At 40.1% G+C, this 12,194-nt stretch overlaps 1 protein-coding gene across 4 annotated transcripts in view; it reads left to right on the top strand.

The window, feature by feature from the left end:
• zranb3 (zinc finger, RAN-binding domain containing 3) overlaps nt 1-12,194 on the top strand; it is a 311,366-nt gene that overhangs the window by 62,152 nt on the left and 237,020 nt on the right. For all 4 annotated transcript variants that reach the window (XM_057819173.1, XM_057819181.1, XM_057819189.1 and 1 more), the window contains one exon: nt 4,354-4,525. In XM_057819173.1, the coding sequence (XP_057675156.1) occupies nt 4,354-4,525 (172 nt within the window). The remainder of the gene's footprint in view (nt 1-4,353; nt 4,526-12,194) is intronic.

Genomic DNA, 12,194 nt, shown 5'->3' with positions numbered 1-12,194 from the left:
TTTACGTGACACGCCAGAAGAAGACGGACAGCTACGTAGCTCTGAGTGAGTTGAGTGGGCGAGTTAGCTAGAGAGAATAGACGGCTGCGAACCTACTTTCATTGTTTATGCTTTTAAATCATCTCTACAGAGGCAACGCCTGCGTGTATCATCTTTTCTGTTGTTGTTGTGTGTTTTCCACCCGCGATCGGACACTTAGAGCCAGTTGTGTGGTTGTTTGAACGATGTGCTAATGATAGCGAACGCATGCTAACCTGTTACTTATTACTAATAGTACCTAATTATCATTTATTTACGTTGATGCGAACCTGTTTTCTATCGAGGACCAAATTGATTCAGCAAATTATACGGACGTCCAGCATTGTCTTTTGGGAGTTCGCTGTATAGCCAGGACCGAGCCGTAACGTAGGGCAGTATATTCACATTTTGTTGTTCATACACTGTACACTGTACATTTATTTAGCATGTTGTTCTCTATTGTATTTTTATATTAAATTGCCTTTCAAGATGACATGTCTTTTCTATGTGTTGGATTTTATCAAGTAAATTTCCCCCCAAAAATCGACTTATACCCCGGTGCGACTTGTATATGTTTTTTTTCTCTTCGTTGGGCATTTTATGGCTGGATCGACTTATACTCAGGAGCGACTTGTAGTCCGAAAAATACGGTATAAAGGCTGGTTACAAACTGTAGAAGTGCTGGCTGTCTCGTTACCTGTCTGCTTTTTTTCCAGTTTTTTCGCGTTGTGCTGTAATTCCAAGTGCTTCCTTGTTGAATTAGATGTCGAGTTTTTAGCTTATGACAGTCTTTCTGAGCCAGCGCAGAGTTTGCAATCACTGAGATATTTTTGTCATCTTTACTGGACGGATATGTGAAGTAATTGTTGTATCTCAGTGAGCAAATGCAGCCGTTTGTTGTTTCTCTCCGGCTCCTTTACCGTTAGCATCCGGATAGGTAGCCAACTAGCCATGCTATGTTGTTGACCACCGTGGCAGACGACGCGCACGCACACAGCATGGTAATACACGTGACCCGTTTCTTTCCCGATGAGAAAACGTGAGATGTGATGTCACTCCCAAACTCAAGAGCAGTATTTTCTATTCAAATGCTCTTTGTACATGACAACAGTAGTCTTCATTCTACATACAGTATGAGGCAACAACAAAATAGTAACGCACACGCACCGAGGAAACTAACTTTAATCAGATTACTGGCTTGGAAAAATGAACGCGTTAGATTGCTCGTTACTGAAAGAAAGTAATCAGATTACAGTGACAACACTGTTGGTAACGCAACCTTTAGACAAAATAACTGCAAAAACCCGCTTCTGGTATCCATCAATGAGTTTCTTACAGTCCTCTGCTGGAATTTTAGACCATTCTTCGTTAGCCAACTGCTCCAGGTCTCTGAGATATGAAGAGTGCCTTCACCAAACAGCCATTTTCAGATCTCTCCACAGGTGTTCTATGGGATTCGGGTGTACACTGATTGCTGGCCACTTTAGAGGTCTCCAGTAATTTCTCTCAAACCTAGTGCTTTTTGAAGTGTTTTTTGGGTCATTGTCCTGCTGAAAACCCATGACCTGTGAGGGAGACCCAGCTTTCTCACACTGAGCCCAACCTTATGCTGCAAAATTTGTTGGTAGTCTTCAGACTTCATAATGCCATGCACATGGTTAAGCAGTCCAGTGCTAGAGGAAGCAAAGCAACCCCAAAACATCAGGGAAACTCCTCCATGTTTGATTGTGGGGACCATGTTCTTTTCTTTGAAGGCCTCGTTTTTTTCTCAGGTAAATCTCTATGTTGATGCTTTTTGCCAAAAAGCTCTACCTTTGTCTCATCTGACCAGAGAACATTCTTCCAAAACGTTTTTTTGCTTTTTCAGGTAAGTTTTGGCAAACTTTAGCCTGGCTTTATGTTTCTGGGTCAGAAGTGGGGTATTCCTGGGTATCCTACCAAACAGTCTATTTTCATTCAGGCTCCGACGGATAGTACAGGTTGACACTGTCGTACGCTCGGACTACGGGACAGCTTGAACTTTTTGGGATGTCTGTGTAGGTTCTTTGTCCACTGTCAGGAAATAAAACACACGAGTATTATATTCGACAGTCACAAGGAGCGAAACCTCCCACCTATCAGGGATGAAACCATTTGCAGTCAGGAATCACTTGAGTCAGCTTCAAAGTTAAACGTGCACACGGGCGGCAGCTGCGAGGTTCCACACGACTGTGTAGCGTCGCGAGTTGTCTCCCAACTGCCGAGTTCCCGTGTTGCATTTTTATTGAGTAACAGTGGGTGTGTGGTGTGCAATGATTGGTTAGTTCAGAATAGCAACAGCTTGGGAAGTAAGTCAGCTCTAACTGCTTCTCCTTATTTGGTGTTGTTTCTCAAAACTGGATGCTTACTGTGAAACAGAAGTGAAAGTTATTAAAGTCCAACCTGGGGATTTTCCACAGAAAAACATCCTGAGTTATGACCTTGGAAACGAGCTCTGGCTGGTAGTCATATTTTGATGAGGCAGTCAGCAGATGTCAATGTGGAAGTTCAAAGGAATATATGAAGCACACATATTTGGAACGCACGAACATGAATAAAGTTTCACGTGCGAGCATAAAGTTTCACAGCAGTTAATAATTGTGTTTTATAAGCATGAATAAAATATTCTTTCACATCCAACATCTGCACAAGCTTTCGTTGAAATATCGCGTCTATTTTTTCTTTTCCGTCCACATCGAGGTTAGCCACAGTGCCATGGGCTTTACACTTATTGATGACTACCGGCCAATTTCATTTGCAAGTCCCAAGGTCCAAACTCAAACAGTGGGGAGACCGATCTTTTGCGGTTGCTGCACCCAGGTTATGGAATAGTCTTCCCTCTGAAATCCGCACCACTACAAATTTGGGCCTTTTTAAATCTCGTTTAAAGACACACCTTTTTAGACTCGCCTTTCCCCAAGATTAGCTTAGCCTGGTTTTATTTCTTTAGGGTTTTTAATGTTTTCGGATTTTATCTGTTTTATTGTTTTATTTTCTGTCTGACTTTAATGGTGATGCGTTGTTTCGTTTCTTTTTTCTTTTTTTCTTCCTAATGTCATTGTATAATACTTTCCTGCCTTTTATCTACTATGTGCCATGTTTGTCTTTGTTGTAAAGCACTTTGGGGACCTTCCGGGTTTTGTAAAGGGCTATATAAATAAATTTGATTTGATTTGATTTGATTTTACTCTGCGCACGGTAGACACAGGAACATTCAGGTGTTTGGAGATGGATTTGTAGCCTTGAGATTGCCCATGCTTCCTCTCAAGTACTCAAACAGTTCTTTGGTCTTCTTTCTTTTCTCCATGTTCAATGTGGTACACACAAGGACAAAGGTTAAGTCAAGTTCAATCCATTTTTACTGGCTGCAAGTTTGATTTAGTTATTGCCACCACCTGTTATGTGCCAATTGGAGAAGCATCACATGATTTTTCAAAGGGTACCAATATGTTTGTCCGGCCCATTTTTGAAGTTTTGTGTAAAATGATAATGATTTAATTTTTTTCCCCATTCACTTTTGTGTTTTTTCATTGCAAGCAAAATAAATGAAGATATTACTACCAAAGCATTTGTAATTGCAATCATTTTCTTGGAGAAATTGAGCATTATCTGAAAGAATTGCAGGGGTGTACTCACTTTTATGATACACTGTATTTCCCCTTTAACAAAACTGACTAATCGGAGTGTCTCAAATAGCTTGCTCTTTTTGGAAATGCAATGTTAATATCTTGAAAAACATGCTGCTTATCTTTTTTTTTAATTTTGCGGGTAATGATTTAAAATGCCAGCCATAAATCACTTCTCACCTCATGGTCACATGTCCATAGACTGGCAAGGCATGGAGTATCTTTATCCATTCTTTCATATGGGTAAAAGTATATATAACTGCCAGTATATATTTTTAAATTCCCTTTCTTGTCAAACACAAGTTTGAAAACAATGTGGAAAGTGGAAAGATTTTGGCAAGCCCTTATTCATTTTGTCCAGCCAACACGAATGGCAGATAACCAGCCTTTGTCTACAAGGCCACTTTTGTCCAAAACCCTGGCTCATGAGTTGTGAAAGTTTGCCATGGCCTGGAGACAAATGACTTTTCTGCTCTGCAAATTGCCCGGACGCAAAGATATCACTCCCCAACCGCCAGTAGAACTTTTCCGCTATTCACAATGCGATACTGTTGTAATGCCTTGCAGTTCCCAGGTGGGATTTTCTAAATTTGTTTAACTACTCCTTGAGGGTACTTCTGTAAATAAGTATATCAAAAGAAGTTTTCCTGGGCTTGTAATAGGTTTTTAACTCTTAATGCCACGCCTGCAGGTACTTTGGGCCCCGCAGGCAGTGGGATTGTCGGGGGGCATCCAACCTAGAGGAGCTCCACCAGCAGCTGAGCCAGATCATGATCCGTCGTCTTAAGTCTGAGGTACTCAGTCAACTTCCCCCCAAAATCCGCCAGCGCATCCCATTCGACCTTCCAAAGGAGGCTGCAAAGGTGAGTTTACTTTAGCTAGTCCAGCACGCCTTAGCCTCAAGGAATGTACATCCATGCATTTTCCGGGCTGCAGTCAACAGCGTTACAGATTGGGAAAATGTGTGGATGCATCACTGTAATACTAAAAATGATAATCCACACCAATGTGCAATGAAAATGTTTTTTTTTTTTCCTTCACTCAAAGCAGTGTAACATTCTTCCTGGATAGAAACCAAGGTTATTGTAATGAACAAAAACAAACTTAATGCGGAAAACCAAAACGAAAGACACATTTTGGTTAGTTAACTAAAATAAAGTAGGCTTGCAAGCAGGACTGAACGGGGCCTCGCAGTTTGGCGCAACTCGGACGAAACGCAAATAGGACGTAGAGCCGGGCGGTATACCGAAAATTTACCGTTACCGAAAGTCTTCACGATGACCGATGTAATTTTGACCATGTCGGTATATTTGGTAATTTAATAAAACAAGAAAACATAGTCTTTTCATCCCGTTTTGACCAATTACCGCAGACGAGCCTGGACGTGTACTGGCTTCAGCAGGGGGATACGTCTGGCAGTGCAGGATTTGAGTCCCTGGCGGCACATTGTGTTACTGATAGTAGCCTTTGTTACTGTGGTCCTAGCTCTCTGTAGGTAATAAACTAGGTCCCCCCGTGTGCTTCTGGGATTTTTGCTCACCGTTCTTGTTATCATATTGACGCCACGGGGTGAGATCTTGCATGGAGCCCCAGATCGAGGGGGATTATCAGTGGTCTTTTATGTCTTCCGTTTTCTAATAATTGCTCCCACAGTTGATTTCTTTAGACCAAGCGTTTTACCTATTGCAGATTCAGTCTTCCCAGCCTGGTGCAGGTCTACAATTTTGTCTCTGGTGTCCTTTGACAGCTCTTTGGTCTTGGCCATTGTGGAATTTGGAGTGTGACTAACTGAGCTTGTGGACAGGTGTCTTTTATACCGATAATGAGTTAAAACAGGTGCCATTAATACTGGTAACGAGTGGAGCCTCGTTAGACCTCGTTAAAAGAAGTTAGATCTCTTTGACAGCCAGAAATCTTGCTTGTTTATAGATGACCAAATACTTATTTTCCACTCTAGTTTGGAAATAAATTCTTTAAAAATCAAACAATCTGATTTTCATTTTTTTTTTTCCACATTCTGTCTCTCATGGTTGAAGTTTACCAATGTTGACAATTACAGGCCTCTCTAATTTTTTCAAGTAGGAGAACTTGTACAATTTGTGGTTGACTAAATACTTACAGTGCCTTGCAAAAGTATTCGGCCCCCTTGAACTTTGCAACCTTTCGCCACATTTCAGGCTTCAAACATATAGATATAAAATTTTAATTTTTTGTCAAGAATCAACAACAAGTGGGACACAATCGTGAAGTGGAACAAAATTTATTGGACAATTTAAACTTTTTTCACAAATAAAAAACTGGAAAGTGGGGCGTGCAATATTATTCGGCCCCCTTGCGTTAATACTTTGTAGCACCACCTTTTGCTCCAATTACAGCTGCAAGTCGCTTGGGGTATGTTTCTATCAGTTTTGCACATCGAGAGACTGACATTCTTGCCCATTCTTCCTTGCAAAACAGCTCGAGCTCAGTGAGGTTGGATGGAGAGTGTTTGTAAACAGCAGTCTTCAGCTCTTTCCACAGATTCTCGATTGGATTCAGGTCTGGACTTTGACTTGGCCATTCTAACACCTGGATACGTTTATTTTTGAACCATTCCATTGTAGATCTGGCTTTATGTTTTGGATCATTGTCCTGTTGGAAGATAAATCTCCGTCCCAGTCTCAGGTCTTGTGCAGATACCAACAGGTTTTCTTCCAGAATGTTCCTGTATTTGGCTGCATCCATCTTCCCGTCAATTTTAACCATCTTCCCTGTCCCTGCTGAAGAAAAGCAGGCCCAAACTATGATGCTGCCACCACCATGTTTGACAGTGGGGATGGTGTGTTCAGGGTGATGAGCTGTGTTGCTTTTACGCCAAACATATCGTTTTGCATTGTGGCCAAAAAGTTTAATTTTGGCCACAATGCAATGGCAATACAATGGCCACAGTGCTCCTTGAGATGTTTAAAGCTTGGGAAATCTTTTTGTATCCAAATCCGGCTTTAAACTTCTCCACAACAGTATCTCGGACCTGCCTGGTGTGTTCCTTGGTTTTCATAATGCTCTCTGCACTTTAAACAGAACCCTGAGACTATCACAGAGCAGGTGCATTTATACGGAGACTTGATTACACACAGGTGGATTCTATTTATCATCATCGGTCATTTAGGACAACATTGGATCATTCAGAGATCCTCACTGAACTTCTGGAATGAGTTTGCTGCACTGAAAGTAAAGGGGCCGAATAATATTGCACGCGCCACTTTTCAGTTTTTTATTTGTTAAAAAAGTTTAAATTATCCAATAAATGTTGTTTCACTTCACGATTGTGTCCCACTTGTTGTTGATTCTTGACAAAAAAATTAAATTTCATATCTTTATGTTTGAAGCCTGAAATGTGGCGAAAGGTTGCAAGATTCAAGGGGGCCTAATACTTTTGCAAGGCACTGTATTTGCCCCACTGTATGTGTTCGCACGCCTAGTGCTCGGGCCCTAATTAATGTTCTGTGCTAATTATTTCTTCAGTTACTGTTCCAGTTGTTTCATTAATTGCTAGTTATGGTATTTGACAGTGGCGCCATTAAATTGTCATTAGACTAGATTAGATAGTTATGACATGAGCATTAATGAATGTTTATGACAGATATCATTCACTGTTTTCTGGCAAATTGCCTCACTTTTGAATGGATGTAAGATCTGAGCTGGACATAAATGGAGTTAGTGACGTAGTTTTTTGAATGACACTTAATAACATTTTACATACAGTGGGGCACGTAAGTGTTTACTCAACCACTAATTGTGCAAGTTCTCCCACTTGAAAATATTACAGACGCCTGTAATTGTGAACATGGGTAAACCTCAACCATGAGAGACAGAATGTGGGGGAAAAAAACAGAAAATCACATTGTTTGATTTTTAAAGAATTTATTTGCAAATCATGGTGGAAAATAAGTCTTTGGTCAATGCCAAAAGTTCATCTCAATACTTTGTTAGATACCCTTTGTTGGCAATAACAGAGGCCAAACGTTTTGTGTAACTGTTCACAAGCTTTTCACACACTGTTGCAGGTATTTTGGCCCATTCCTCCATGCAGATCTCCTCTAGAGCAGTGATGTTTTGGGGCTGTCGCTGGGCAACACGGACTTTCAACTCCCTCCACAGATTTTCTATGGGGTTGAGAACTGGAGACTGGCTATGCCACTCCAGGACCTTGAAATGCTTCTTACGAAGCCACTCCTTTGTTGCCTTGGCTGTGTGTTTGGGATCATTATCATGCTGAAAGACCCAGCCATGTCTCATCTTCAATGCTCTTGCTGATGAAAGGGATTTTCACTCAAAATCTCTCGATACATGGCCCCATTCATTCTTTCCATTACACAGATCAGTCGTCCTGGTCCCTTTGCAGAGAAAAAGCCCCAAAGCATTATGTTTCCACCCCCATGCTTCACAGTGGGTGTGGTGTTCTTCAGATGCAATTCAGTATTCGTTCTCTTCCAAACACGAGAACCTGTGTTTCTACCAAAAAGTTCTATTTTGGTTTCGTCTGACCATAACACATTCTCCCAGTCCTCTTCTGGATCATCCAAATGCTCTCTAGCGAACCGCAGACGGGCCTGTACATGTAGTTGTCCCCCAAACCATAGGTTGTGGGTTCGATTCTCCACCCTGATGAGCGCAAAGAGCGCAAGATACTGAACCCCACGTTGTTCCTGGTGCTGCGTCACCAGTAGGTAGATGGCGAGGTAGTGTAAAGGGCTTTTAGCGCCTTGAAAGGTGGAAAAGTGCTATATAAGTATAACACCATTTACCATTCAGCAGGGGGACACGTCTGGGAGTACAGGATTTGTGTTACTGATAGTAGCCTTTGTTACTCTGGTCACAGCTCTCTGTAGGTTATTCACAAGGTCCCCCAGTGTGGTTGTGGGATTTTTGCTCACCGTTCTTGTTATCATTTTGACGCCACGGGGTGAGATCTTGCATGGAGCCCCAGATCGAGGGAGGTCTTGTATGTCTACCATTTTCCAATAATTGCTCCCACAGTTGATTTCTTTACATCAAGTGTTTTACCTATTGCAGATTCAGTCTTCCCAGCCTGGTGCAGGTCTACAATTTTGTCTCTGGTGTCCTTCGACAACTCTTTGGTCTTGGCTATAGTGGAGTTTGGAGTGTGACTGACTGAGGTTGTGTACAGGTGTCTTTTATACCGATAATGAGTTAAAACAGGTGCCATTAATACAGGTAACGAGTGGAGCCTTGTTAGACCTCGTTAGAAGAAGTTAGACCTCTTTGACAGCCAGAAATCTTGCTTGTTTGTAGGTGACCAAATACATATTTTCCACTGTGATTTGGAAAAAAATTCTTTGAAAATCAAACAATGTGATTTTCAGTTTTTTTTCCACATTCTGTCTCTCATGGTTGAGGTTTACCCATGTTGACAATTACAGGCCTCTCTAATTTTTTCAAGAGAACTTGCATAATTGGCGGTTGACTAAATACTTATTTGCCCCACTGTACTTAAATATCTGCAGAAATGCGAGGGGTGTACTCACTTTTGTGATACACTGTATGACTAAGACTAATAAGTATCATTGTCCAAAAGACTGAGACGAAGACAAATATTAAAAGGGCTGCCAAAAACAACACTGCTAAGAACTAACACAAACCCTGACGGATTGTAAAATTATTATTTTGAGACGGATCCATTTCGAACTTCGTCCATTGTAGACAAGCTCTCTAATTCCCACAGAAAGTAACCAGCACCGGAGCTCTTTATTTTTTTTTTCCGTATCAGCAGCGGCAGGAGTGTAGAAAAACACAAAATGTGTTCTTTTAGTGCTAATTATGCATTTCTTGGAGTGACACAACAATAAGGAAGATGCCCATAAAAGTGAGGACGCTGCATTTTTACCCCTGATTCTCCCCGAATGCTTTATTCTGTGGCTAAATGTAGTCAATGCTTCTCCATAGAGGTGCCAATTAGGTACATGCAAAACTGTTGGAAAAACTATTGTTGTGTTTTGTAGCCTTACTTTAGCAGCTGCCTAATCTTAAATTGGCCGAGGGTGATACTGTAATTTGTCTCCGGAGTTGCTCTTTTGGTTATGAAATGAATCTCAATGTTTTTTTCAATGGTCAAGTAATAATAGAGAATCTTGCCGCTAATGACGGGAGAGTGGGGCATTAGCTTTCTAGAATAATATAAGAAATAATGTCACTATCCCTGAACCCCCTTAAAAATGTGTAGACCAGGACCACTCACTAACTGAGCCTTTGCCCTCCTTTCTCATTCATTCCCTAATGATGGCTTTTATCTTCCATTGCCAGACACTTTTTATGCCCCACCTGCCCTTTACATTTTTAGCTCTGGCCTTTTTGTCTCTGCTGGTCAAGTGACTATCATCATGGGCGGAGTGTTTTAGCCATTCCATTAACAGTGCTGAATGTCCAATCCATTTGAATTGTGATGGCTATTTGGTGAGTGGTTGATTAAAATCAAAAACTGTATTTTTAATTTTAATTTAGGGCTGTCAAACGATTAAAATTTTTAATCGAGTTAATCACAGTTAATAAATTAATTAATCGTAATTAGGGCTGCAGCTATCGAATATTTTAGTAATCGAGTAATCGACTGAACATTCTATCGATTAATCGAGTAATCGGATAAAACAAATATTTTTAGGTGAAGAGCAATTATAAATATACATGAGAAAACAAGACATTTCATCTAATCTTGAACCATTTTCAGTCAATCAATGTCTTTATTTTCGATGTATATTGTTGAAAACAGCCAACAACAACATCTCAGATGTAACTAGAATTTAAAAAAATGACTAATTCACTGCTTTCACTCAAAAAACCTTTAGATCTTATTAAAAAAAAAAAAAATATATATATATATATATATATATATATATATATATATATATATATATATATATATATATATATATATATATATATATATATATATATATAACCTAAAAATGCCATTATGCTTGATAACACACATCACTTAAAAGTTAGGATTTTTTCCCACGTGTTTCAATTGAATTTCTCTTTGTGTCAAGCCATTTTTAAGTTCTAGTTAAGTTTTAAGTTAGTCTAAACTGTAAGTCCTGATAGGATTTTGAGTTTTTGCAGTGTTCAAAATAAATGTATGATACAGGCTGTATTGGAGCACATTAGGGACCAGTGCTACTTGGTGTTTTATCCAGCAATGACTACTGAGCTAAAATTAATAGTTAGCATGATTATGTTTTTATTTTACACCCTCATCACTCCACAATGCTATGTTATGTTAAAGCCTGTATGTAAGACACGTTAGCCACGCATCGACAGTGGTCATAATTAATTGAAACCTAGCCCTCCGCAGGGCTAACGTTACGTGAGCTAGTAGCGACAGTAACGTTAATCTTATTTATTAGCGTTTAGCGCTCTTTATTAGCGCTTAGCGCTCTACTGCTTAAGATGGCGGCTGTTTGCTAACGCTACCCAGACGCGGCCGAGTCTGTCATTTCGCATCTACTTCAACATTCATGTGATCTCTATGAGACGCATCAGACGGTATCTGTTACCAACGTAGCATCGTGCGGGCTAGTATTTAGCAACGTCGGCGTCGTTTGTGGCGGCTGTCGGCTGCAGTAAGTTTGTTTTTTTTTCCTTCTTCCACTCCGCACGTGACAGCGCATTGTCCCGCATTAAAAGTTGTCCGAGCAAAACGTGATGCTTAGAGCTGTCAAAACAAACGATTACTCGAGGTGAATAAAATTACTCGGATCAGTTTTTAAACTCGAGTTACTCGAGTTGCTCGAGTACTCATTTCAGCTCTAATCACAATTAATCGCAATTCAAACCATCTATAAAATATACCATATTTTTCTGTTAATTATTGTTGGAATGGAAAGATAAGACACAAGACGGATATATACATTCAACATACGGTACATAAGTAGGGTTGTTCCGATCATGTTTGTTTGCTCACGATCATTCCCGATCATTTTTCCCGATCATATACATTTTGGCAATGCATTAAGAAAAAAAATAAATAAAACTCGGACGAATATATACATTCAACATACAGTACATAAGTACTGTATTAGTTTATTATGAGAATAAATCCTCAAGGAGGCATTTACATTATTAACATTCTTTCTGTGAGAGGGATCCACGGATAGAAAGACTTGTAATTCTTAAAGGATAAATGTGACTTTGTATATTGTGACTAAATATTGCCATCTAGTGTATTTGTTGAGCTTCCAGTAAATGATACTGTAGCCATTTAACTGTTCTGCCTAAATGCATGATGGGAAGTGCAACCATGACTGTGCGTAGCGGTACCAATTGATATATCTTCTCTGCAGTGGGAAATAACATAGGGTGTTAAGAAAAAGATCAATTACTACCTTTCTTCCACACATTTCTTCCCATGATATTTCTAATCGTAGGGAGAGGGATTGTAAGGCTTTAGCCATTAAAAAAATGCTCCAAAGGCTGCCAAAATTCGCTCTACTCATTTTACGCTGCCGTTTAGCTCTATATATAGGTAAAACGGCT

The sequence above is a fragment of the Corythoichthys intestinalis genome, chromosome 2, assembly GCF_030265065.1.
Source record: "Corythoichthys intestinalis isolate RoL2023-P3 chromosome 2, ASM3026506v1, whole genome shotgun sequence".
Taxonomy (NCBI): domain Eukaryota; kingdom Metazoa; phylum Chordata; class Actinopteri; order Syngnathiformes; family Syngnathidae; genus Corythoichthys; species Corythoichthys intestinalis.
This window is presented reverse-complemented; position numbering and strand designations above follow the sequence as displayed.